Source organism: Misgurnus anguillicaudatus, chromosome 23 (assembly GCF_027580225.2).
Source record: "Misgurnus anguillicaudatus chromosome 23, ASM2758022v2, whole genome shotgun sequence".
NCBI classification, from domain to species: domain Eukaryota; kingdom Metazoa; phylum Chordata; class Actinopteri; order Cypriniformes; family Cobitidae; genus Misgurnus; species Misgurnus anguillicaudatus.
Genome location: NC_073359.2, coordinates 36334597 through 36362592, shown reverse-complemented (window position 1 = coordinate 36362592; position 27996 = coordinate 36334597). Strand labels below are relative to the sequence as shown.

Genomic DNA, 27996 nt, shown 5'->3' with positions numbered 1-27996 from the left:
TTTTTTTCTGATAAACATAAAGGAAGATATTTTGAGGAATGTATGTAAGCAAACTAATTATGGAAGTAAATGGGGCTCATAAACAATTTGGTTTTAAACATAATATATTTTTTCGTGTTCACCAGTACAAAGAATTTTATACAGGTTTAGAACAACATGGGGGTAAGTAAATGAATTTTTATTTTTGGGTGAACTATCCCTTTAAGTTAGTTCTAAAACAGGCTCTAGCATTTGACAGCAAATGACTTGGCTTGATTTACATCAAGATAATCAGGTTTTATCTAATGAGACAGCTTACAATATTCTATATCAAATTCAATAATGTTCAGACATTTATCTCCAAATAAAAGGGAAATGAATGTGTGTGTGATAGTGTCTAGGGATGTTGACATTTATTGGCAGTAAAATGTCATGACGTTTTGCTGGTTTCCTCTTATGAGAAGGACTGGACAGTGTAGACCGCAGCTGAGTGTGTCCAGCCAGGCCATATAGAGAGAACTAGGACAATCGGCCTGGGGAACGGGGAGAGACCTGTCACACAAACATATTTATTAATAATTAACAGGTATGTTTACTTTCAAATTATAATTCTTACATTTCAAACGTTAATAATTTATGAACCTCAAATAGTACCAGATTTTGATTTGATTGTGTAGGAATAACACATTAACTGTTCATGTTAAAAATATTGTCCTGCTAATGATTACGGTGTTACAGTCAATACTCACACTAGAACCAGAGCAGCATTCTTAGAATTCTTCCTGATGATCTCATTTAGCCTCACTTTTCTTTCCGACTATCAAAGGAATATGGAAAATATTACAGCTTCTGCCATGTTCAGTTTAATGGTACACACACACATGCGTATGCGCACACACACGCACCTTGAGTCTAAGAGCTTCTCTCTCTTTGTCTGTAACTTTCCATGGACATGCCTTCTTCTGCTCTTGTGCTGTCCTCTCATCAAGCTGTCTTTCATTTACAGTGAAGGGGGTGATAAGGTCCTCAAAGCGCCTTGTGCTACAGAGAATAAAAATGGTTTTATCTTAAAGGCAGGGTGCGTGATCTCTGAAAGCCAATATTGACATTTGAAATCACCTAAACAAACATGTCCCTACCCCAATAGAATCTGGACCTTCATTTGATAGACCTGGCCCACACTTACACAACCCTGGCAACGGTGCCCCTTACTGCTAATTGGCTACAAATGTGTTTTGGTAGTCGGCCCAATTCCCTTTTCCATTGTGTTTTTTTTTTTAGATCATGCACCCTGCCTTTAACTATTTGATTTTAAAGTACGGTGAACGTTGTGGTCATAACATATTACATATTGTTTGTATCAGCTCCTAATTTTTTATCAAACTTTAATCATAATTGATTTTATTGAATTAAACTCAATCAAACTTTATTTACAGGTTGCTGACACAAGACATACAGTCAAGTAGTATGCTCGGCTGCATGTCCACCTCACAAAAAACTGAATAAGTCTTGTAATGAAATTTGTCTCTCTAACAGATTATGACTAACAAAACTGTCCAAGTTCACAGATGATCATAGTTGCTTAGTGTTGTTAATAACAGTATACCCTTAAATAGTGCAACAACCGGTGTACACTCGCCAGCTAGCACTCTGACCATATGCACGGCAGTGTCTTAATACAAGATGGCGCCTGCAGCGCGGCACCCTTATTATCTTAACTCTAGGGGCATCCCCAACTATGGATACTTGAATCAGATTTGTGGAATCTTATAGTTGACTGATAGTCGAAACAGCTATGTGTGTGTGCATGGTTTGGGAGGGGGACAAGACCAGGCAGTCAATATATAGTTAATTTTTATTTTATTTTACAAGCAGCAGAAACGGAAACCACTTTCTGATAAAGTGACCAAAACTGCATTTCAAGTGATGCTGTCTTTCAAGTGATGATTTCAAAAACATCAAAGATGCATATGCTGCTAGAATTAACCCCCCCCCTCCAAATTCGGACCATAATATCATTCATCTTATCCCCACCTTTAAGTGTGCCATTAAAAAAAGCAAACCTGTCTCAAAAAACTGTCAGCGTGTGGCAGGATGAGAGCAAGGAGACGCTGAGTTGATGTTTCTTGGCCACAGATTGTGATGTCTTTTATCATGACAACAATATTGACAATATTGCAGAAGTAATAACTGAGTATATTCATTTTTGTGTCGACACTGTAGTGCCAAAAACTTATCACTATTTTCCAAACAACAAAGACTACATAACACCTGAAATAAAACTTCTCATCAGGAGGAAAAAACAAGCATTCCGGAACAATGATTTAATGGAACTGAGATTAGTTCAAAAAGATCTGAGGGGAAAACTGAGGAAGGCTCGAGAGGAACACAGTGTGCAAGTTAGGGAAGCCTTTTCAACTAATAATTCCAGGAAACTGTGGGACTTGGTGAAAGGAATGACTAACACAGCAAAATGATGATTATAGACCAGTAGCGCTGACCTCTATAGTAATGAAGTCATTAGAACAAATAATGGTTAGTAAATTGAGGAGTGAGGTACATCATCTCTTGGACCCTTGCCAATTTGCCTATAATAATATCAGAGGTACTGACAATGCATTAATTACAACTGTACATTCTATGTTAAAGCACCTGGAAAATCCATCAGGTTATGTTTGATTATTGTTTATGGACTTCAGTTCTGCATTTAATTGTATTCTTCCACAGATAATGTTAGGTAAATTACAACAGATGGAAGTGAACCCCTTCATTATTAGATGGTATGGTTCTTTCCTGACAGATAGGAAGCAGCAGGTGAGAGTCAATTCCACTCTGCCTGATTCTCTGAGCATAAGTACAGGTGCCCCTCAAGGCTGTGTAAGTTCTCCTTTACTTTTTATAATATACACAAATGACTGCAGAAATATTAATAGAGATAATTGTATTATTACATTTTCAGATGATACGGCCATATTCAGCTTACTCACAAAAGACTCAGACATTGGTACCTATAAACATGAGATAGACGAGGTAGTGAGGTGGTGCAACAGGCATAACTTGCTCCTTAAATGTAAATAAAGCCAAGGAAATGATTTTTGACCCCAGTTCGATAGGTGATCACAGCACACTTCTAATTGAAGGTGTACTTGTTGAACAGGTAATAACATAAGTATTTAGGTATACAATTGGATAATCAATTGCAGTGGTCACAGCGAGTGGAGTATGTTTGCTCAAAGATATGTCAACGTTTAATTTTTTTAAGACAACTCAGAGCTCATGGAGTGGACAAGGATATTATGTTACTGTTTTAGGGCCGATTCACACCGGCTGCGTGGCGTATCTGTTGCATGTCAGTTGTGTGGCGGCTGCGTCGCGTTTTCTGTGTCTGTACATACCAGAAGCATGCCTGACGCAGCGCTAACGCGCTGCTGTTGCTATAGGTGACATATATTTTGCCTGGAAACGCTTCCAAGACGCTTGCATGTGGCGTGAAAAATAGGCGTTGGTCCTATTCCTAGCATGCACGCGTTTTGCCGCGCCTGAGACGTGCATGTCATGCAGGCGGTGTGAACTGTCAAACCTGCTAACATGGGAGCCTAAATAAAAACGGACACGCCACGCAGCTGAGACGCACACGCCACGCAGCCGGTGTGAATCGACCCTTACAAGGCAGCTATTGAGTCTATTGTCCGGTAACCTGTCTGTTAAATTAAAATCACAACTACAAACATTGATAAAAAGGGCAGGGAAAACAATTTGGCAAATGCCACCTACTACTCTTAAGGAGCTTATTGAGGAGGCGGTGAAGAAAAAAGGTTTTAAAATCATCAACGACCCTAATCACATCTTGTATAATGAATATGAGCTGATGCCTTTGGGCAGAAGGTAAAGGTTACCAAACTGTAAGCTTAATCTGTATAAATTTTCATTTTTGCCACTTTCAATCAAATAAATGAATAACAACAGAGGGGTGGGTGTGTGTGTGTGTGTGTGTGTGTGTGTGTGTGTGTGTGTTAGCTGCAGTGATGTGTGTGTGATAAATAGTAAATGAGACTTTGATGTAATAGTAGAATAGGTTATGGTTTTGTAGTTTTTGTAATTATAGGGCACTGGTGCAATATATTGTAATGTATGTGTATGTACATGCTGTGTTATATAGCTGATATGGTATTATGCAATTGGGTAGCAGGGTTAACGGGAAATGTGGAATTGTCCGGATGGGTTTTTGTGTTTTTGTGTAAGTTAATTGTGTTGTTGTGTTATGTGTATCAATGTATCGCTATTGTTCTCTTGATTGCCCAAGACAAATTTCTCCAATAGGAGACAATAAAGGCTTATCTTATCTTATCTTATCTTATCTCTTATCTTATAAATTGCTTGGTCTGTTTTGTCTTTGTGGTGTTAAAGTTATGATGAATAATTTATTGAATGTTCATACTGCCTTTCATTTTAACTTGAACAATGTTCAGAACATTACACAAAGATCTAACAAAAACATTTTTGATAACTAAACCTAAAAAATGACAAATGTGATTCTGCCTGAGATTTAGCGTGTCAAAGTAGTTATGACAAAAAAAAAGACAAATGACATATAATTTGTGATTGGTACTGTAAATGATAAAAACTAAGCTTTATATTAGGGATTGGACAATAACCGGTTTCACGATTAACCATGATAAAATGTCCTAACGGTTAGTATTATCATTTAAAATTGATTTTGAAAACTTGCGGTAAATCCTGTGCAGCCAGAATCAGTTTGACGCATGCGCGCGCACATGCAACATAGTTTTTTTGCACAAGAAGGCATTTAAGGGATAATGTATTGTATTCATTCACGGTAAACTTATTAGACAGATTTGTTTATTTTTTTACCACAGAAATAATTTCAGGGACATAAAGCTTGTTCAAATGTTTTCAGTGTGTGTATCAGTTCTTTTTGAACATTTCCAACTCATTTTAACAAAACCATGATAATATTGATAAACGTGATAACTTTGGTCACTATAAGCATGATATAAAATTTTCATACCGTCCCATCCCTACTTTATATACAATCCCTTAAAACTTCAGAATAAATATGACTTGGCAGATAAGGGGTTACTCCTGTTTCTAATTTCTTGACTCAATTTGAATGACTCATATAATAAAGATTACTTAGATTTTTACATTTAGATGTATTTATTATTTTTAATGTCTTCTAATTCAGAATTTACAGCAACAAGAAGCAACATAAAATTATAAATATAAAAATAGATACTTCTTACAGCAAGATTAAAACCAAAAATAAATATAGCTGCAAGCAGCAATGTCGGGGTCAAGCCGAAAAGGGCACAAAAAGATGTAAAATTGAGATTGGATAAGCAAATTGAAGAACCTAGGTAAATCTAATAATTTTAGATGAAAAAACAAAAAAGTTATCAACAAAAATAATCTAAGTTCTTGTCTACTGCAATCGTCCTTCTGTTATTGACAATCATGGAACATTAGAGCACTGAATGACATGTGAGTGGTGTTTGCAGTGGCAAAACATGGGTCACATCATGTTATAACAAGTTTAATTAGTCAAAAGAGACCATCCCTGTGTCTCTACAATGTTCTGATGCAGAGATATTGCTTTTGAAAAAACGGTTGATAAGGTATTCTCAATGGTTGCTAGGGAGTTAATTGGCAACATCCAGTGATTATAGTCAAAGCCATGAAATGAATAATCCATGATGACTCATGGTTTTAGATGTGTTGTTGCAGTAGTTTTAGGCAAAAATACCATATTCAATCTCAAAACCAGTAGGTGGCGCAAAGACAAAATTGTGCATGCAACATCAGGTCATGATTGTGTTACATCTAGCTAGTTTTATGACTATACACTTTAGTTTAGTTAAGAAACAGTTGTATGACCATAAGGGTGGCTTGTTATCAAAGGTTTTGTTCAATTATAAGGCCATCTAGTGGTGCAAGCATACAATTTTTTTTGTGTAGCCTCAGAATGTGCTCATGCATCAGCGTATCAAATCTGGTGAAAAAATCTCTTTTTGTTACAAAGTTACAACCATTTATGTGTAAAAAACACAAAATTTGAAGGTAATTTTTCGTTTTTTGCAATTTTCGGCCATTTCTGATGAAAATTTTAATATAACGTCAATAGAACTTTTTGTTCAGAAGGTAAGGTTAGTTTCTTCCTATGGTGTTTTCGAGTCAATCGGAAAAACGCTCGCGGAGATATTCACGCGGGTTTTTTAAGCGCTATTTTGCTCCGCAGGGTTAACCGTAAGGCGAATTCTGGCATGTTTGGTATCGTTTGACTCGGCAACTATTCAGAACTCCAAAAAAACAAGTCCCGTGAAAATACGTCAATTGGAGCCAAAGTTATAGGCGTGTAAAGCATAAGTCTGACCACTAGGTGGCGCTGTGACGAAACTCTGCAGGCACCCGTAGTTCCTGACTGGCATCACAAGTACCAAGTATAGTGTCAATAGGCTTAAGTTTGCCGAAGATACAGCCTCAAATCCGTTTTTTTGCGCTCTACGTAAAATTCGTTGACGCGGTTTACGGAAACGAATTGACGAATTGACATGAATTCCATAACTTTTTGCCGTGAGGGTCTGTAGATGCTACATACCGATTTTCGTGGAAATCGGGCAAAAGCTCTAGGACGAGTTCGCAAAAGTAGGTTTTACGAATAATTCAAAATGGCAGAAAAATTTTCATGACGCTAGCGGGTTAGACATAGAGACTCCAAATTTGCTATGGGGACACATTGGACTGTCCTTTATCAGTGTGCCAAATTTCATAACTTTCCTACGTACGGTTCTATGGGCTGCCATAGATCGCAATGGCGGAAGAAGAAGAAGCAGAATAATAATTATAAGAAAACTAACAAATACAATAGGGGTCTTCGCCCCTTCAGGGCTTGACCCCTAAATATTATAGACAATTAGATAAGCTAGTTTTTCTACAAAAGAATCTGCATGAAACATTATAAACATGATGATCATGTGAGCTCTACGGTATTTTGGATTCTGCTTTATTAACAGGCTTTTTGTTTGCACCTTGCAAGCTTAAACATTTTTGTTCTGTACTTTTATAAGTGTTAAGTGAGTGTCTTTTGAATGAGAGTGTCTCTTTTATCATAAACTCTTTCAGCGTGTCTGCAGCAGGCATGTATTTTGACGATGTGCAATGCACAGGTTCACATGACGCACCAAACACTTATTTTAAGATTCACACACAACACGCCAAACACCTGTGCTATCTGTGCATAGAATACTATATTCCTAATACTATTGTATATAGGAATTTACTACAGTTTAATAATATAAATAAACAAACAAAAACTGTAAATTGTCCTGTCATATATTTCCTCATTGAAGATTTCTTATAGTTAAAAATCTCATCTTATTTATGTAATTCCAATCTCATGCACCATATTGTCTTGTTATCGTTGCACCCTTAGCATTCACACATATTACTTCACTTGAATGTTTCATTCAGTGTGACACAACATGACAATAAATTCACAATGAATTCCCATTACTAGTGGACATACAGGTCTCTTTATTCAAACTTGTGGCAACTGGAAAAGGATGTCTTTCCCTCAACACAAGTACACTCTAAAAAAGGATGACATTATGTGTCATTTTGTGTTAAAATAAATTAAAGTGATAACACAAGTTGTGTTCAAAGTAATCTTTTGTTGTTCTGGTAACAACAGAGATGTGTCTAGTTTGGTGTTGTTAAAAAAAAAAACACAAAAAAACACTGGTTGTGTTGTTTTAACACACTTTTTTAAAGTGTAGTTTTATTATTTTTAGGGAATTAAAATATGTAATGTAGTATTCCAAGTTTAGAAATTTTTTAAGTGACTTACTTTTTGGCAAGTGGTGGTTGTTCGCTGTCTGTCATAACAATGACATCATGAACATCCAAACGGAAACGCTGAAGCATATTCATCATTCTACAATAAAAAGTTTTAAATCACTCAGTATTATATAGAAATCAAAATGTCTCTTCAGAAAGTAAAGTGACTGATTGACTTTTTGTTGATTTTGGCCAGGAGTCACCTATGCTGTCTGAAAAAAAAAATGGTCAAAAAGTGATCAGTACATGTCACTGGGGCAGTACCCTTTCAAAAAGCCTTTCCTTCCAAGGAGTTCATAATAGTATCTTAAAGGTACACATTGTTACAAAGGAGTGCATATTAGTACCATATAAGCCACATATTAGTGCCTCAAAAGTATAAATTGGTACAAAATGTATAAATTGTACATATAAGGACCTTTTTAAGGGTAGTGCCCCAGTGACAGCATGGGACCATTTTTTCTGACAGTGTATTCACAATGCATACTTCATGCGAGTATACAAACACAACATTATAAACAAAATTATTATTTTTAAATATAATGAATAATGTTCATTCATTGAATTGTTATAGAATATGGTATGCTTTATTAAAATGCTTTAATTTAATTCCCAACAAATTTAGATATAAAAGGATAGTTCACCTAAAAATGAAAATATCATCATTTACTAAGCTCATGTTGTTCTATACCTTTATGGGTTTCTTTAAAGTCTCCTTGTGGTCAAGAATTGTATCAGTTAAAACTCATATTTGAGCATCATATTAACAAATAGAGAGGTTTAACTTGTTACAGTAATATCTTCATGCTTTAAACCACTTGAATGTATCTATACACCCTTGCCAGATGTAGTATAAATCAGTGGCGAACCGTGAGTACTTCAGCTGGGCCTTCAAAATATGCAATGAAGTGCAAATGCCTCTCCATGCGCAATTACGCATGGCGCAATAAATGAAAGTCACAAATTTAATGGATAGGTTCTACTTACTACACCGCCTTAATTCTTAAAAACAGGAAAATGGAGACAAGTGAGCATGGGGGAAAAAACACCAAAATAAATTGAGAGTAGTTTGTTTTTCATAAATTTTAAAATTCAGAAAATAATACTAGGCTATTCGTATTTCGTTAAATCATACAGTGAACGTGTAAAAATTCTGAGCACGCAAAGTTAAATTACAGAATAGGCATCGTTTGCCTTTAAATGCAGTTTTAAAGTTTAAAATTACTTTAATCTAACTGATAAACACAAATACAGACTCTGCTGCTCTGTAAATTTGCATTTAATTTTTGTTTTTTGTAAATATATATTTAGCTGTAGGATAGCTTGTTAGTCTTTTTTCATAAGGGGAAATATAGCACCCTGCGTTCTCAGTGCACCTCCTTGTGGCTTATAACTGTTATATTTTGCGGGCTCGCAAAATCCCTAGCCCGAGCCCCGGTGAATGTTTTTGCATTCTCTGAGATTTAGTTAGGTAATTATATTGTATGTAATTCGGCGTCGCCTGCAGTCATTACTATCCTCAAGTAAAACTGTCAGGAAGTGAAAGTATAATTAAACCCATTATTTTTCTCGTGTTCACGTCTGATATGCGCAGCGCAGCTGCACGCGCATCTCTCAGCTGTGCTCTTCACGAGTACCCGCTTAAGTAATTTAGTTTTTACCTCAGCCCTATCAAACTAGCCACAACGTCAATCACGTTTTCTGCCATTTGCCTCAACCACTCTCACCGCAGAGATTCGGGCCATTAGACGGTCTATGATTAGGACTTCTTCTTCTTTGGTGTTTTACGGCAGCTCGCATCCAGCTTGTTGCATGATTAGGACTTCATGAAGGCTTACAATGCTTTGTTTTTTACCCGCCCACTTGAAATCAAAGCGTGATTGGTCGATTTGCCCGTCACTCTCCACACCAAAACACATAGCTGGGCCTTCCTTGGGATTCTTGAAGTCCTAACCAATGAATGAGCCAGTTTACCGGGCCTTAATAGAGACAGACGATTCTGATTGGATATGAACCTGACAGTAAGCTTAACGTTAGAACATAGATGAGAGAAAATATATTACATGTATTAAATTAAATTAAATATAAATTTAAACATGTAAAAACATATTTTTATTGAATACTTTATTATTTATTAGTATTATTATAAAAAATATTTTTATTAATTTTTTTAGGCCTTCTCTGAAGGCGTAGAAGGCCCTGAAGGTTCCCCACTGGTATAAATGGATCTATGAATATGCAAATTAATCCCCGCCTCTACTCAATAGCGCAGCTCTGACCATAGGTATGAATATGCAAAATATTTCCCGCATACACTCTTTCGCACCACCTCGGACCATAGATATATATGTAAATAGATGCTACATATTGTTTCAGTATAGTTTCAGACACATAACTGCCAAGTTTGGTTTCTTACAATGCATACGTCAACTTATAAAGTTTAAGCACTGATGCATCTTTGAGCAGCACAGAACCCTGCATGTGTGAGCAGCATAGAAGCAGCTGTGCTCCCATCGTTTCAGCCCCGAGTCTATTCAGCATCCGTACATAATTTCTATAACTTGAACTACTGATCCTACTAATCCACGCGTTCAACTGTGTTGATATGATTGGTTACATGTTTGTGACTTTGGAAACCAAGGTGATTTTAAACCGTGGGAATTAGATTGTCTCCAATTGTATGGAGAAACTACTCAGCAATGGTCTTGAATGATGAATTTGGCTTGTTTCAAAACACAACAGAAGATATTTTGATAAATATGGGTACCATAAACACAGTACCCATTGAATTTCTTTTTTCTTTCTTTCTTCACGTCATTCCAGCATCTATGGCTATATTGATGACAAGCACTGGTTAATCCATTCACAAGTTGGGGAAGGGGCAATTTGGTATCACTAATTAATCTAACTTGCATGTTTTTGGCCTGTGGGAGGAAACCCACACTGACACAAGGAGATCATGTAAACACCACACAGAAAAGCCACCTGACCTAGCCAGGGCTCAAACCAGGGACCTTCTTCCTGTGACGCAACAAAAAATTCTATGGAAGTTGATGGGTACCGTCAACTGTGTGATTACTAGTGGTGTACAGGATAGCAGTTGACCCATGGTTTGGCTTGCATTCGATTTGCGGATTTATATGCAAATTTAAATAGGTAAAGTTTATAATTTGCAAGTGTTTCAAAGACTTGCAAATGTTAACACTTAAGGGATTTTAATCTATTTAACCACAAAAAGGTGGTAAAGTGAACAGTTTTCACAGTAAGCAGAGACGCACATGCGGTTGAATGTGTCCGGTCCAACTCTATTCAGACGTGATCATCCCTTTGCCCTTCAAAGATCAGAACTTTTGATGTGTAAACTTTAGAGAGAGTTGCGCTACTGTGTCTTATACTGTAGTACATTTGGTGAATAGAGCACTGAAGTTTATGCCGCATCTCCTTCCGTGTTTGGAATTCGCCCTCCGTCTGTGTGTGCGCACAAGTTTAAGTGCATTTAAAAGTGCATACACAAAGCAAACATAATGTTCTTGTTATTTTCCAGACACATACAAACAAAATAATCTGAAAATAACACAGTATTCTTTTTCTAATAAAAATATTTGTTTATGTCTTAAGTGTGTATGTATAGATTATAGGCAGAAACCAGGATCGTGCTTATAGAGTCAGTAACCTAAATTAACTTCTGTCTGTCATTAATGTTAATCAAACAACCCAAGACAAAAAGAAAATCACTTCTGTAGATCTAAAAAATAACAATTATATTTAATTTATACAATGAAGACATTGGTATTTATTTTATTCAATTTTGTATCTAATGATAATTTTAGACCTTACTTAATATGCAACTTTGTTCTTTTTTATAAATGTTTGTAATATTTTTTTTGTTCTTATTAGATTTTTCCAACCCTTATTTTTGCTTATCTGAAAAATGATCAGATTCGTGCCTCAAAAACCATAATGTGATCCGTCACACCCCTAGTGGTTACCATTATTTCTCAAAATATGGTCTTTTCTATTCAATAGAATAAGGATATACAGGTTTATAACAACATGAAGATGAGTAAATTACAAAATTGTTATTTTTAGGTGAACTATCCTTTTAAAGTTCATTATATTTCTTGAATCTAGTAGTAATTTAAATGATACAGAGCAATCAAATAACCTAAATGATTTTATTTTTCTTTAAATTTACTTCACTCAAGTGTTTTTATCCAACTAATAATGAACTTTTTTCAGTTTACTATCTCTTAAATGTGAACTCACTCTTTGCGATCTTCTTCCATTGTTTGCTGTTTTCCAATGATGAACACTCTGACTTTGCTTTGCCTCCAGCGTTTCCTTCTGGTCAATAGATAAGGTACTAAAAGAGTTAAACCTGAGAGAGAAAAACCAAGAGTTGACTAAAAGTTTGTCAAATCAGTCATAACTCATATCATAAAGGCGCAGATCAAATCAAAGATTGTGAAATTTCATGTAATGATTCCATGTCTGACCTCCATCATCAGAGATCCAATACACGTCAATGGTATTCTTTCCCTGTATGGTTTGGAACACTGTTTTGATCTGTTCATTTGCAATGTTTTTTGTGTCATCAATGTCTAAAAGTACAGAATTAGGAGAGAAAACAATCAAGTGAGATGTTACAGAATCCAAACAGGACAAAGAAATAAGAAAATATGCAGGAGTAAAGAACTGACCTATTCAGTTTACTTACCTGAGGTGGCATAAGAATTTTGCTGTTCAGATTCAATGGCTTCCCCGATCTCAAAAGTCAGGTTTACTGTCAGATACCAGTGAAAGCATTAGTTGGATTTTTCATATATACACCACTGTTGGTAATCAGCTACACTAAAAATAGTAACAGGAGTTGTGTATTTACATCCCAGGTTAAAAAAGTAGTAAACTTTAGTGTATTAGAAATATGATTGAAGTATATGAAGTATAAAACAAGTATGCTTCTACTTGTTGTGCTTTACTTAAAGAGTATTTAATATGTACTTTTTAAAAGTATACTTTTAGTGTATGCACAAAATGTGCTTAAACACAACTATAATTTGCGCTGCAATGCCTTTTTAAGTGTATTTCCATTAGAATGGCGATACAATGCAACTGTACTGTGTGCTTAATTTCTCATGAATTTTGATTTTCAGTAGTGTATTTTAGTGCAAGTTTAAAAAGAGTTGTTCCATTTTAGTATGCTATTTAAGTATAGTCAAATAGATGTTAAGTTAGGGTGGCCATTCGTGCCAGTTCCGCCGGTTCTCCGGAAGTCGCGTTGGTCGACCGCATACGTCATCAAGGTTTAATATTTCGGGTTTCATTTCAGAAAAGCAACCGTAACATTTCAAGGTAAGAATGAAACTACAATGATTGTATGTCTTAAAAGAAATAAATCTTAATTTTCTAATGTATTTTAACTGAAATGTGAGAACCTCGATGACGTATGCGGTCGAGCAACGCGACTTCCAGAAAACGAACCGAAAACATGTTCGGTCCAGCGGAACTGGCACGAATGGCCACTCTAGGTTAAGTTGAGGTTAATACATAATTGAATACACTTAACTATACTTGGATTTGACAAACATGGTACAAAATGTAGAAAATATACTTTAACTTTTTTAAAGTATATTTTTTAATAGAATTATTTTTCACCTGGGAAAAGTTCCCAAGGATTTGTAAATCCAGAGAAACTTTTATTTTAAATAATAAATAAAGGCTCATCCCTTGTAATTGTACCCCTTTTATTGACTCAATAGCTACGCTATCCTCTGTTCCCTGTCGAGAACGTTCTCTCGACATTGCGTCAGTAGCTGACGCTATGGGATTGGATCCTTCAATCACGATTACCCTAAAGCCTTATTGCGCAACCCCAGTGCAGTTTGAACTTGCGCTGGCCAATGACGCTCAAGATGGCAAAGGAGGCGTGGTCTCCTTACTATAATAGCAGCCGTCCTGAGCACATATCTTCAGTATTTTCCCCTTCACGAGCTGAAAGATTTTTCCCTACGCCTAGACACCTGTTGAAAACGCATCTAGACAGACTTCCCTCTTAGCGGTCCAGGATGTCCCGAATATGCTCATGGTGCAGAGGTCCTATCGACCGGCCCGATTCACACAAGCTATGCATCATATGTCTGGGGCTTCTCCACGCAGAGACGGCGTTGGCTGGATCCTAGTGCCCTCATTGTCAGGATCTCCCAATGAAGGTGCTTAGGACTCGGCTCAATGTTGCCCTCGGAAGTTCCTCGCAGCCTCCCACTGCTGCCAAAGAGTCGCTGGTGGGGGCTCAGCCATCTACGGCAGGCGCTCGCGCATCAGAGCGCCGCACCTCTCCCCCCGTCCCTTTCCAGTTCAGTTTGTCGCTGAGAGCCTGCGTCCTGTACCGAGAGCTGCCGAGTCTGTCTCCTTTGGGGTTCCGGCGGAGGAAGATGAGATGTCGCTGACGACATCTGATGGAGATTGGGACCAGTCTCCGCACAGTGCGTCAGAGGCAGATGTCAAACCCTCTTTGCATGAAGAGCTGGTGCGCATTCTTTCCAAGGCTATGCGGGACTTGGAAATCGAGTGGAGCACCCCATAAGAGCCCCAGAGGAGCAAACTCGACTCGTGGTTCTTTGACTTGGGCAGCTGCGCCGCTGCTCAGAGGAAAAGTGCCCCCTTTCTCTCCGACCTGCATGATGAGGTCACCAAAGCGTGGGCGACCCACCAGGGCGTCAACGCTCACACTAGCGGGTCTGAGATTTTCTCCAAAGTGGATGGGCGGAAGCCCATGGATACCTGTGCACCCTTCCGTCGAGGACGCTGTGGTGGCCTATCTTTGCCCTTCATCCTCCTCCTTGGTTGGTGAGGCTTCACTACCCTCTAAGCCATGCCGCATGATGACGCTTCTGGCCGATAAAGCTTACACCGCGTCGGGAGAGGCTCTGTCGGCGCTGCACACCATGGCAGTCCTACAGATTTTACAGGCGCAAGCACTGAAGGCTTTAGACGAGGGCAGCACAAATCTGAACACCTTCAGGGATTTCGCGCTGAAAGCCACTAAAAAATCTGCGCAAGCCATCGGACACAGCATGGGTTTTATGGTGGTGATGCAGCCTCATCTCTGGTTAAACCTCACAGACCTGAAAGAGGCCGACAGGAAGACCCTGCTGAACGCACCGGTTTCTGCTGTGGTCTGTACGGTGGTCTGTTTGGTGACGAGGTGGGCAGTGTTTCTTCGAAGAGATGAAGAGCTCTAAAGCCATGAGCCACATCCTGCCTCGCCGTCCTGCATCTCATGCTTCGGCAGGTCCGCCACTGCTTAGACATCGCTTTGAGTCTGCGCCACGCTGGCCGGCAGCACAACTCTCTTCGGCGATGCCCCGCAACGAGACCTGAACCGGTGGTTCGTCATAAGATCTCCTGGCATGAATCCTCCCAGAAACGGGGTAAGAAACCCGGTCCCGGGGACTCGCCCCAGGGCAGCTCCTGTCCTCATATGAGCATGCAGAGCGCGCACCCCCCGCTCTCGGATGCCACCCGCAGCGCACGGGTGGAAGGGGTTAATGCGCAGTCTCAACCACGGCACCAGCTACCATACAGCCATCCTCTCTCATGTCCGTAACCCACGCACTAAGCAGAGTGGGGAGGTCACCCTTGGTCTCGGGGGGGGGGGGGGGGGGGGGGGTATCTCGCCCTTGAGCAGCGATCCGGTCCCTGAACACTGAGCTACCCGTCACACATGGAACCCTCGACGGCACCGAAAGGGATAGATCATGACATTTATTCGCTGTCGCTTTGCTTAGACGTGTGGCACACCATTTCCAATATATAGCAGTGGATGCTAAAAAATTTTCAGAACGGACACTGCCTACAGTTTCGATGCAGACCTCCCCATCTCAATGCCGTGAGAGCGTCAACAGTTCGGGCTCAGGACGAGTCAATATTGCATCTGGAGTTGTGCAATCTCCTTGCCAAATGAGCGATAGAGTCAGTTCCAATGCAGAAGAGAGAGAGCGGTTTTATAGCTGGTACTTTTTCATCTCTAACTGCGTTTCTATGTGTGCGTCTCGACTCAATCTTAATGAAGGCGTTCTTATCAGAGGAGCGCAAACCAGATGTGACGTCTGCTCTGAATGCATTCAGCCACAGGTGCACCGTGCCACTGCTGTTTACTGTTCTGTTCTGATTGCAGGTGTGCAGCTGGACCTGGCTGTGTGTTCTTTTGTGTTTCCTGAAACTCTTTCTTTCTTTGAATAATAATATTTTCTCTTGTGTTACAATTTCAAAATACAATTTTAAAGTAGCAATCCCAAAAGCCCATACAAATACACAAAGTATACAAATATACACAAAAAGTGACATACCCTCAGTCTGTAACTCATCGCTAACGTCAAGGCCGCCCATCATGCGGAGAACACAGACTCCATGATTTGAGTCAAAAGAATCACTAAGACCACAAATTAACAGATCATATTAGCTGAATTTATATGGCTTTATGTCTAATTGATATTTAAGATGTTTGAGGGGTTTTCACTTACTATATGGTATTGATGTAGTCATCTATGCCATGAGGCGTTCCTTCTTGCCAGTTTGTTTTGAAACCCATTACAACTATATTAGGCTTCAACTTTCCCAAGCCAGAGGTCTTTAAAGAGAAATTACAATATGTAATATGTATACAAATAATGTTTTAAATGACAAATAGACAGTTACGTCAAGTATAACTAAGAAAACACGTTTCATTTTAAATTTATGCAATAAATTCGATCTGGGCAATTTGATAAAAATTACAAACATGGATTGATACGAATCTGGAAGCAGTGATATACCTATTGAAAATATTGCATGCCTAGGTATGTAAATGGATAATTATTTACTTACAGAACCATTCAGAAAAAGTGACACACTTTACCCTTTTTATCTGGAATGTGTGTATTTTGCTTCCACCCAAATTACATCACCTCTGATAAAATGTAATAATTAATTAAATAAGAAATCTAGTTCTTTCTTACTTTTACTTAAAGGTATAGCGGAGGATTTTCTCGAATTTTAGAAAAGAACCGCCTTCTCCACTTTTTAAAAAAATGCAATTGCGCAACACTCCTGATTGACAACTAGGAGGACCAATAGTCTTGATGATCCACTTGAAAAAGAAAATCCTTGCAATACCTTTAAGTAAAATGTCTACTTACTTTTACTTGAAAGTCTTTTAAAGGAACACGCCCACATTTTGGGAATTTAGCTTATTCACCGTATCCCCCAGAGTTAGATAAGTCCATACATACCTCTCTCATCTCCGTGCGTGCTGTAACTCTGTCTGACGCAGCCCCCGCTAGCTTAGCTTAGCACAAAGACTGGAAGTGGGTGGCTTTAGCTAGCATACTGCTCCCAATAAGTGACAAAATAACGCGATCATTTTCCTATTTATGTGTTGTGATTTGCATAGTCAAACCGTGTACAAACAACAAGGTGACATGAGACACAACGATCTTTTAACAGTATACATACTGAGAACTATATTCTCTGAAGACGAAGCACCGCCGCATGGGCGGAGCGACCCGCACAATTCTGACCGAACTCTCTGCTCCTCACCAGGGGCTTCTCGTGTGCTGCGAGCAGATCACTCCGCCCATGCGGCAGTGCTTCGTCTTCAGAGAATATAGTTCTCAGTATGTATACTGTTAAAAGATCGCTGTGTCTCATATCACCTTGTTATTTGTACACGGTTTGACTATACAAATCACAACACATAAATAGGAAAATGATCGCGTTATTTTGTCACTTATTGGGAGCAGTATGCTAGCTAAAGCCACCCACTTCCAGTCTTTGTGCTAAGCTAAGCTAGCGGGGGCTGCGTCAGACAGAGTTACAGCACGCACGGAGATGAGAGAGGTATGTATGGACTTATCTAACTCTGGGGGATACGGTGAATAAGCTAAATTCCCAAAATGTGGGCGTGTTCCTTTAAGTAAGAAAGCACATTTAATTTAATTAAATGTAGCAGAATAAAAAAGTATACTATCCCTTATTATATACTTATTTCCTTTCGAGGGACCTCACACTGCATCGTAATAGTGATGCTTTGGAAGCATGTCTGCGTGGCCACCAGAAAGCATAAAATGGTATCCAGTTTGTACAACATTAGCTTCTGTGCACAGCGGGAAGTTGCCGATTTACACACTCCGTGCCACTAAGTTGTGTTGCTTTTCAATATCAATTTACAGCTACCAGTTTAGTTCCAAAGCTTTCAGCTGTGTGCACAAGTACCCGATAAAAGTTGTTGACGCTTGAATTTATGTTGCTCTACATACGCCATCTGGTATAATTGAAACGATTGACTATGAGCTACGTACAGACGCATTTGAGAGACATTGGTTGCGCCCAATAAATGGCTCTAGACATTCGTAAATCATGCCTCAAATACGAGAAAATGAGCATGTGGTTCCCAGACCACATCATTCTCTATGAGACTGGTCTGGTGTTAGCCAGGCTAGAGATTGTGGGGATCATAGATGGATCTCGCTGTTTCTACCCTCACCAGCGGATTCAGAAGCCTGCGATGTGGTTTTGATCACCTAGAGCGGTGCTTTACATCTGTCATCCTCTGAGAACAGTTTTGACGACAGATGTCTCGCTCATAAGCTCGTGGGGATGCCTTCATCTGTCTGGAGTGACACACACTGCCACCCTCAGCAAACTGATTTATCAGGGCCTTGAGATCGTTTAGCGTACCAATATCGAGTACTATCAGAACAGATGGCAGCACACCATCAAGACACTGTTCTATTTCACATGGAAGAGCTGGGGTCAAAAAAGGCAAGAAAAGTGCATTTTCACTCTTTCTCCACAGAGGACATATTTTCTAGGAGTAGTGTGGGATGAGGCCTAGGGAGTAGAGATGCTCATTTGGAGGAGGTTTGACCAAGCTGAAAAGGGTCCATTACGGATATGGTTCAGGGACCTGGTGTTTCTTCTCGACAGCCCGCCTTTGGAGATTCCTGTACCAGACAAGTTTAGCCACAAACGCCTCTCTGATGTGACCAAAGACGCCATAGTGATCGTCTGTGCCGTCTCTTTCGTAGTTTGAAGGGTTAAATCTGCTGTCCGCTTCAGCTCAGAGAGCAGCTCCTGGTCTAATGGCCCTTTTCGGCTATTTCACTCAATAAATCATCCTGAAACGTTTGCAAAATTGCCATGGAGTGCAAACAAAAGAAGATACTGACTCGGGGGAAAGATATGTTTCTGCAAATTCGGGTATCGTGCCATATCCATGTTATTTGCACCACTGTATGTGTGAAAAACTTGTATGTGGTTGTGAATTAACTTTGGCAGAAAACGGTTTCTTTCATGATCTAGCCACCTGTGTGCAGATCAGGAAAAGAGGGAAGGCCTCTGCGTGGTGGTTGCATTTTTTTTCTTTAGAAATCTCTCGTACAGCTTTTCTTGTCTTCTTACTCTCTTGATTTTCGACTGGCCAATCAATTTTCTCATTGCCCATATCGTCTATCGTTTCTGAGCTCAAGTAGTCTATCATATTGTATGCTGCTGGTAGGAGTGGGAGAAGCCAACTTGCAGGCTCCCATACTCTTCCCAGAAGCGATGGAGACAGAGGGTAGAGAAAGGGCCAAAGCCGTCTTGAAGCCTTCTGCTAACTCCATCTGCAAACCCCATGACGACAGGTGTTGCGCTGCCTCAGCAAACACTGAGTGCAGAGCCGTGAGGAACGCAAACATTACCCTCCTCATCAAACACAGAAACACAGGAGCGAATGGTCTTTAACCCCCAGGGGTCCAAAAACGCGGGGACGCGTTTTGACGTGTTTTCTCCTTATCATAGCAGAATCAACTTAAAATACTCCATCATTAATAATCAAACACTTACGTGTTTGACATCATTTGAAACTCTGAAGGGTCCTCTTTAATTAGTGTACATTCACAATAACAAGAGATCTTTGTGTTTTTGTCAAATAAAAAAAATAAACAGGGTGCGCATTCAGACATTTCTGTCTCCGCCAGCTGTCTCTCAAATCACGTTACAAAAATCAGTTGAAACTCTGCGAATACTCGTCACACAAACATGATACACATATCCAAAGAAAGCCTGAAATGTCTACTTTTAAACAAGCTAATTATAATCAAAAACAAATATTTCCTGTTTATATAATCTGCATTGAAGTAAAGAGAGTACCGTTTTTCCTGGTTGAGCTCATTATCTCTAATGCGGTCACGCCAAGGCCAGATTAACACTTTGTTATACCCTGGGCAACAATATTCAAGGGCCTCATCATCACGACCCCAGGATCACCATAATAAGGTCATATACAGAATATATTACTGTATTATACAGTACATATACTCAATACTTTAAATTCTAACTGTCATCGGTTGTATTTTGATTTACAAATATTTAAATGCTCATACAAATGCACTACTATGTCCCCTATCAAAGACATTCACTCACATATGATGCTATGAAAACTAAACACATCAGCATCTGTATAATCTCCGGGCTGTAAACATAAGCTGGCGGTGTAGAAAAGTCCTGGCTAACTTAGCTGAGTTGTCCTCGTGGTTGACGGAAGCTCACTTAACAGAACTTTTTAATTAATACACATTTAAGATGACCATGGGTAAACTCTAATTTGCATAGTCATTGATATAAAAAGCTTATTTTTTGCATATACAAGCATTGTCTAAAAATGAAAATAGGCTTTTACTTAATTATTATTACAAAACCATCATATAGCCTAATACTAGACACCCAAACCAAAGTGAAGAAAATTATCTTTAATTTGCAAGTCTGAACTAAACATCAACGCAGACATGAATTTCCTCACAGAAGTTTAAGATCATATAGGCTACATCTTGAACGTAGATATATAAATGAACACAGGGAAAGGAAGTTTAACACTTTGAAGCACAAGCAAACATGCTGGAAGGCAGCTAAAAACCATCAGGACATAAACACCGGCTTATTTTATTTTATTGGAGCCTTACCTCCAGATAATTTATTGATTATTTAAATGTTGTTTACTCACATGTGCGCTGTACTCTCCGGATTTTATGTTGTGCACTTCTCGTTCATTTCTCCACATGGTCTGTGTCTGTTAATTTACAGTGTCATGTGAGCAGCTACACTGTCTGCAGGTTCGACTTCATTTGGCGCTAAGCAGACCTCTTGGTGATGTCAAAGTACCGCGAGAGCGATTCAAAGCAGATTTCTCCATGTGATAACTGGAATCGCTCTCGCGCTACTTAGCTGTCACTCGCTTGTGGGTTCTCTGCTCCCCAGTCACTTTCGCGCCGCTATAGTAATTTGATTTCATATGCCGATCGGATCGCGCAGATACCTGCGTATCACGTAGACTACACCACTGTTTATACTTTACATTTTCTGTGTTTCTTTTGTCATTTTCCTTTTTTAATTTCCGCTTAGCGCTCCCACTTAGCTTCTCTGTGTCTCGTTTTTTTTCTGTTGTACCAACGCCTTGCGTCACGTAATGCTCGGCGAACCTTTAACCCAACTCATGCGGACTGACCAATGAGGAGAGGGTCTTAACCTGAGGCCCTCTCTTCATTGGTCAGTCCGCATGAGACTCAACCGCTCTCAACTCACGTTCAAAGTAATAAGCGCAGCGTCTCTCTTTGCAGCGCATTGAGCGCAAAAGCCCGTGTTGACAGTTTGTTTAATATAAAGCGGCGAGCAGGAGATTACCAGATACAGTATTTTGCTCGTGCCCTTGCTGCCCTGGGCCCTTTGGAGGTCTTGGGCCCCTGGGCAATTGCCTAGTTGCCCGTATGGTTAATCCGGCCCTGTATGTATGTAAGGGTATTTCTGTGGACAATTTATGCTGACAGCTGTTCATAACTCTCTTACAGGTCTGCATCCCTCTCATCAGTACAAAACTATGAAGTGGAAAAACATATTCACAATCTTTGGACATAAAGTTATATGGTAACATGAGCCACATGAAGTTTACAGCTCTGTTGTTTATCAGTTTCTTATACAAGTTAAGTTTTTTGAATAGGGTTTGTTTCCAAATAAACTGATAATGTCCTACTGACCTTCATTTCTATTTTGATTATATTGTTAACTTCTTAATAAACCTCAAACAAACATGTACATTTGTCCTCACATTCTTTACTGTAGTTCCCTCCTGCCTCATTATGCAGCTCATTATGCGAGCCTTTGTTTGCTAGCTGTCAATCAATCATTCTCGCATACGGCCACTCTAAACAAAAAGTGTCTTACAATTTCTAAATCAATATATTGGTTTATGTGAATCAGTAGGCAGGATGATTTTCACATAATTTTAAAGAAAAAAACTCTAGACTACTAGATTCTGTTTAGGAAAGTCTTGTTAAAACATGTTTAGTATGGGTTTTGTGAACTTATATCAGTGACTTAAAATTTTAGCTTTTTTAAAAACCACGCATAAACCTTTTTCTCTCAAAAATACAAACATGTACATACATGTAGCTCATATAATATTTTAGCCCAGTTTGTGCTGAACACAGTGGTATGAGACACTTGCCATTATTATGTTTTAAAAGCAACTGAAAAATGACCAAATGTAAGAGTATGTCAGAACCTCTGACAGTGTCCGAAAATGGTCGGACCCCAGAGGGTTAAAGCAACACCATGTAATTTTTCAACCTTCATAATAAATTTTCAAGACCCTTGTGATAGTACATCGACTTTAAATAGGTTGAATGACATGTCTACCATAGCCTGACGAGGTCTGTATCGCTTTTACTCGTACTTTAAAACTTAGGGTTTCGGGTAGTAACCAGAGCACAAAAAAACTACAAAATTCGACTGCTTTACGGCATACGTCACTTCCTCCACACAATTTGTTTTTAACGTGAATTTTGCTGGAGGCTACTTAATGAGTGTAGAGAGCTGCTTCTATTATGTAACTGTGGCAATGTGTTAGTGTCACGGACCTATGACACGGGCGACACGGGTTCCATTCCCCTTTAAGGCAATTTTTTATATAAACTCACGATCTTGATTCATACATACATGCGATCTTCTTTATAAATGACTTATTATGCGATTATCTTGCATATAGTTCCCTGTAATCAGATGCTGCATTCACGAGTTCACGTATTTACCTTTCTTTTACTGTCTATGTATTTACATTATCCAGGATGCTATAGCAGTCAACCTTGCTCAAACTCACACAGTGTAAACCAAACCCCATTCATTCACCAATCCCTATTCATTCACCAATCAGATCCGAGCGTTTCTCTCTTCTCTCTTTCTCATTTGCTGCGTTCCGTTGTCACTCGCGTGACGTATTACAAAGCGGCAGACCTAAACACATCGGTTTACTTGGATTTGGAGCGACAATTTTCACACAAAAGAGAGGAAAAACGAGCGCCATTGCAGAAAATCCTGGTGGTGAGGGAGAGAGAGAGACGATGCAACAATATTTTTTCGAAAAAGGCAAGGAAATACTTTGGTCGTTTCTCAATTGGAAGGCTCTGGAGGTCAAATATGCAGGCTGAATACGTTATCAAGCCTGGTTTAGTAAGGTAAACTGAGCATTACATTCGCAAGTCATAAGCATACTGCAACAATTTACGATTAACTAAGTATAATAGTCAACTTTATAATTGTTAATATTCTGAAATAAGACGTATGCAGCTTAGAAATATGACATCCGGAGGCTGCAACCTTCAGACCGAGAAATGGCTTCTGCCACGAGTTCCTCATCAGAAAGTTGTAACATGACTGCATTTCTCCCAGATGCCTCAAAATGTTGATCGTGTAGCGTTTTAAAGGTTTAGTTTTTAGTTTAGTAGTTTTAAGGTTGGCCAGTTCTTTTCCTTTGCAACAGTGCTGCGGTGCTTGTGACCTCTAGGGGCGCTAGGTGTGAAAAATACATGTCTAGCGTCCCCTAGTGGCCAAAAAGTTCCGCGGTGTGCTTTTAAAGACATATTATCATAATTCTTGCAGGCTGCTCATTCAAGAAGGAGCATACTTTTTGTTTTAACAAAAATTTTTACATAGAGCACTTTCGCTGAAATGGCAGAAGCTAATATGCTGTTCCCTTTTATACCTTCCGGTTCTGCCGTCACTAGTGACGTCATCACTCCGCGCCTTTATAAGGGCTTTGTATAGTTGTACAAAGATTTCACATAAGTACACGCTGCTGGCATGTTCCAAAAGTGTAATTTCATGACGCACCATTGAAATTCCCTCGAAAGGGAAACAACTAGACATCTACCATATAATCCAGACTTAAATTAAAACCTTCAAAAGATGCTGTGTTCCTTCTCTCAGACTGGATGCCTTGAGGGCTGTGTAGAAGGAACGAACTTTCCTCTGATTGAGCCATTTTACCATATTTGTTGTATTATGTTGGGACATAACAGATTTTTCATCCCCCTGAAGAAGATACAAAAAGATAGATATTCTGTTAGATTTTTAAAAAGACTTATCATACTCACCCTGAAGAGGAGAACAAATGAACTTTAAAAACACCACATTTTGAACAAAAAGCTGAGATGATTGCTTTTTGTTAAGGACTTTTATTAGAGATCAGATTCAGAGCGATAATAAAAAACATAAAAAGAGTGTTTTACTGTTTTATAAGATGTCGCCCACCTAGTGGATAATAGCGGAAATATGGATTGTCATAAAAACTCATCATTGGCAGGGAAGCATTTTCTCTTATTTGATACGATAACTTGTCAATGGTGGTGAAAGGGTTACAACAGCTTGTCCTCACCAATAGAATGTCTCCACAGATCATCAGACTGACATTCTTAGTGAAAGATCCAACAAAGTCGACCAATGCAGGACGCATAATTGGAGCACCAGTCAGAACCAGACACTGAGGCCTAATGAAAGAATACAAGCAGATTAGATTAGCATATTGTGAATGTCTAGAAAAACTTTTAAACCATTTCCTAAATTACCTATAATTTTTGACATGGTCTTCCACTCCTGCGAGAGATAATGTGTAAGATAGCGCCATGTTGTAGGTACTTGCCTGGATAGACGAACCCCAGTTTACCTCTTGATAAACAAAATACAGTGATCATTACAAGAACATCCAGTGTTTCAGAGCAATCCTCATTCTGTAATTTTAAGGCTTAATAGATCAACACAATGTTGATTACCTGGTTTCTTGTAGGCCACATAGCCAAACAAAAAGATGATTATACCAAATGTGAGGAGAGCTGCCCACCAGGTAAGCAAGAACATTAGTATGACAGAAATAACAGCCCCAAACAAAGCTATCCAGGGACTGTAATACCGAAACAATGGCCTCCATCCTAAAATGTACAACATTTACCAATAAATACAATTGAGATATAAGTAAAGGTGCTTTTAAAATATAATAGTGTCCTAATAGTTAGAAATCAATACATTTATTCAGTATATACTTGTAATGTAACACAACATAAAAACATGTTGATATGACATATTGATCAATTTTTTTTACAGTGAGGATTGTAACTAAAGTACTGTATGCAGGTCTTTGGCCCTCTAGGAATTGTTGACACCACTGGATCAGATTATCTTATTAATTTACTTTTATACTCACCAGGGGAGTTGGTAATAGATGCGTGGAAACAGCTGAAGTTGATAAGAGCATAAGAACAAAGGAAAAAGTTGGAGATAAGAGGAGCAATGGTGTTCAGTTCAGCTGCAGAGAAGAAACACAACATTAAAAATAAAATACATAATCTAATATAATAAATCCCATAAAAAGTAAGGATCAGTATAAAATTCAAGTTCAGTAGCCCAACCGAAGGAAACACTGTTCACCATAATGGTTACCAAAATGAAACATTTTCAACAAAATAACAACATCTGACAGAATTAAAGTTTCTTAATAATTTAAAACACAGTGGCCCTCATTTATCAAAAGTGCGTACACCAAAATTCCAGCGTACACCTGGCGTACACCCAAAACCACGGTGACTTTGAGATTTATCAATATGGACGTTGGCGTACGGTACGCTCAAATCCTACGCCTGCTCAGGAGGTGGTGTACGCACATTTTGAGTTAGTGCAGAAATGCGCAAACACTTCCTAACACCACAAAACGCACTGACAAACTAAAATATATGATATATTATGACCCCCTGTAAAAAAAAAAACATAATAATTACAAACTTCAGTGTTCATTTTTATGCAACATGGACTTCAATGTTTAATTTGAGAGACTTTACCAGAGCATTTGATTTGTATGCATATGTATTCCTTCAGTTGAGAGCCTGGGCGCTTTACCTGACGTTTCAGGGCAAAGCATGTGAGCGGAGCGGAGCGGAGCCTTGAGCGGTGCGGTAATATTACCATCAAAGCGCCTTTCTAAAAAGTCTGCTCGCTCAGCACCGCTCGTTGAACCCAGAACGCCCTTTGATCATTTGCTAATTCGAGAATCTGTAAAAACGTCTAGCAATAAGTTGTGGAATTCAAGCCTTATCATAAATGTAAAGTAAAAATCAAAGTTAAGATTGGACTGGAAGAAAACATTGAAAGGGACTGCGGAGAGACTGTAAAAGTTTAGCAATCCTGGAATCTAAGCGGCACATTGCAAGAAAGCACAAGGATCTGCTACGAAAACATGGTAATAATGCATCAAAAGGTAAGCTGGTTACATACCATTCGATGATAAATAAATAGCTATGAATAGGTAAAGTAAAATGTTTGTGTTGAATGGAGCCATAAATCCGATCATGATGACATGCGGACAAAATCATGGCCACGAATTATCTTTTATGCTACATTATGGACACTTCTTTTTCTTATTTAGTCTAAAGTATGGCCATAAATATAAAATTCGTTCCCAGTATTCAACAGTTTGTTCCTTGGGATTAATTATTATAATATTTCGTCATTACTATTACAATTATTATTACTTCAAATTATGAATTAGCCTAGTAAAACATGTGGATGTCGTGGAAACAAATTGTTAATTTGAATTATATCCGGAGCGCCGTATGAAACTGGATCTTAGCTAACAAACAACTGTATGTAAATACAGAAAAACACACTATAAAAGTTACTACATCATTTCAAAATATTATTTTAAAAAAACTTAACCGAACCATTAAGCAGACATATAATTTAGATGTAGGCAACAGTAAATAATAATAATAATAATAATAAATAATTATTATTCTAAATATCAATTAAGCGTCATTAATAATAAAAATAATAATACAAATATTACAAAATGTCATGCAATTATTAATATGTCTTTAATCCCGCTCTTTAAACTCCAAAATAAAACAATTTTGTTTCTTTTCACTTCCCCGGTTTGTCTTCTTTGCCGTCTTCCATGTGTCAATGTCGTAAAATGAGGGCGTGGGGGAGGTGGAGACTTGAATTTATATGGGCGTGTTATTCTAATGACGATCGTTTTCAGCCGCGGCATTTATGAAGGGCAGATATTGCGTACACCTGAATATCAACGGTACGCACAGTTTCATAAATCAGGCGGTGAGAGGAGTGTAAGCATAATCTTACGCCAACATATACGCCCGTTTCTACGCAAGAATGATAAATGAGGGCCAGTGTATGAAATCCAGAAAGTCCATATATTATTTACACAATGTATGAAATCCAGAAAGTTCTTATATTAAATACACATTGTACAAAATCTAGAAAAATCTATATATTTTAAGAAATCATAACTTTTATACAACCAGTACTATGGCAGAAAGTACCATGATTACATGGTGATTTTTTGTGAGGATGGTCTAATATTCATCATAAAATATATGATAAATTGTGAATAGTTTTGTGTTTTATCAGAGTGTACCCGCCTGAAATGATGCAGAAGTAATGTCTCATACATGAGTAAAATAATAATCGTCAGACTAAACCGTGTATAAGATTTCAGAAGGAACTCATATAGACAACATCTCTGTGATTCATCTATATTCTGCCTTCACTTTCTCTGAAGCTCTGATGTGTTTTTGAGATGAAGCCATAGATCACTTCATCAGTGATGGACAGATAAAGAGACTGGAAACAAAGCAAAGCATCATGGGTAATAACATCATGAGTGGTTTTCCCTCTGTTATGACAATGAAATATTGAATTAGGAGAACGTAAAGAGAGAGAGAGAGAGAGAGAGAGAGAAATGTACAGAGTCTCACAGCGGCATCTGGTGATCAACTTAAGTCATTACATTTACTGTCAGTCTATGAC

General features: G+C 38.6%; 1 protein-coding gene across 1 annotated transcript; it reads right to left on the bottom strand.

Annotated features, from left to right (window-relative positions):
- Positions 1-162: 162 nt before the first annotated feature.
- On the bottom strand, positions 163-27952 carry LOC141359412 (solute carrier family 12 member 3-like). The gene is made up of 16 exons (XM_073861820.1): positions 27945-27952; positions 27738-27862; positions 25379-25480; positions 24951-25106; positions 24747-24846; positions 24557-24668; positions 24079-24213; positions 16356-16462; positions 16182-16264; positions 12551-12616; positions 12330-12434; positions 12100-12211; positions 7844-7930; positions 885-1020; positions 729-796; positions 163-531 (listed from the first exon to the last, which is right to left on the bottom strand). Exons 1-16 carry the CDS (start codon positions 27950-27952, stop codon positions 393-395), a joined length of 1641 nt encoding a protein of 546 aa, XP_073717921.1. The 3' UTR covers positions 163-392.
- Positions 27953-27996: the final 44 nt, after the last annotated feature.

Bases quoted from the DNA above. Each gene is read 5' to 3' on its own strand.
- LOC141359412 (XM_073861820.1), bottom strand. The intron at 24,669-24,746 runs GTAATTTAGGAA...TTCTTTCATTAG, and splicing joins GACCATGTCAAAAATTATAG to GCCTCAGTGTCTGGTTCTGA. The intron at 7,931-12,099 runs GTGAGTTCACAT...TTTTTATTGTAG, and splicing joins ATGGAAGAAGATCGCAAAGA to AATGATGAATATGCTTCAGC.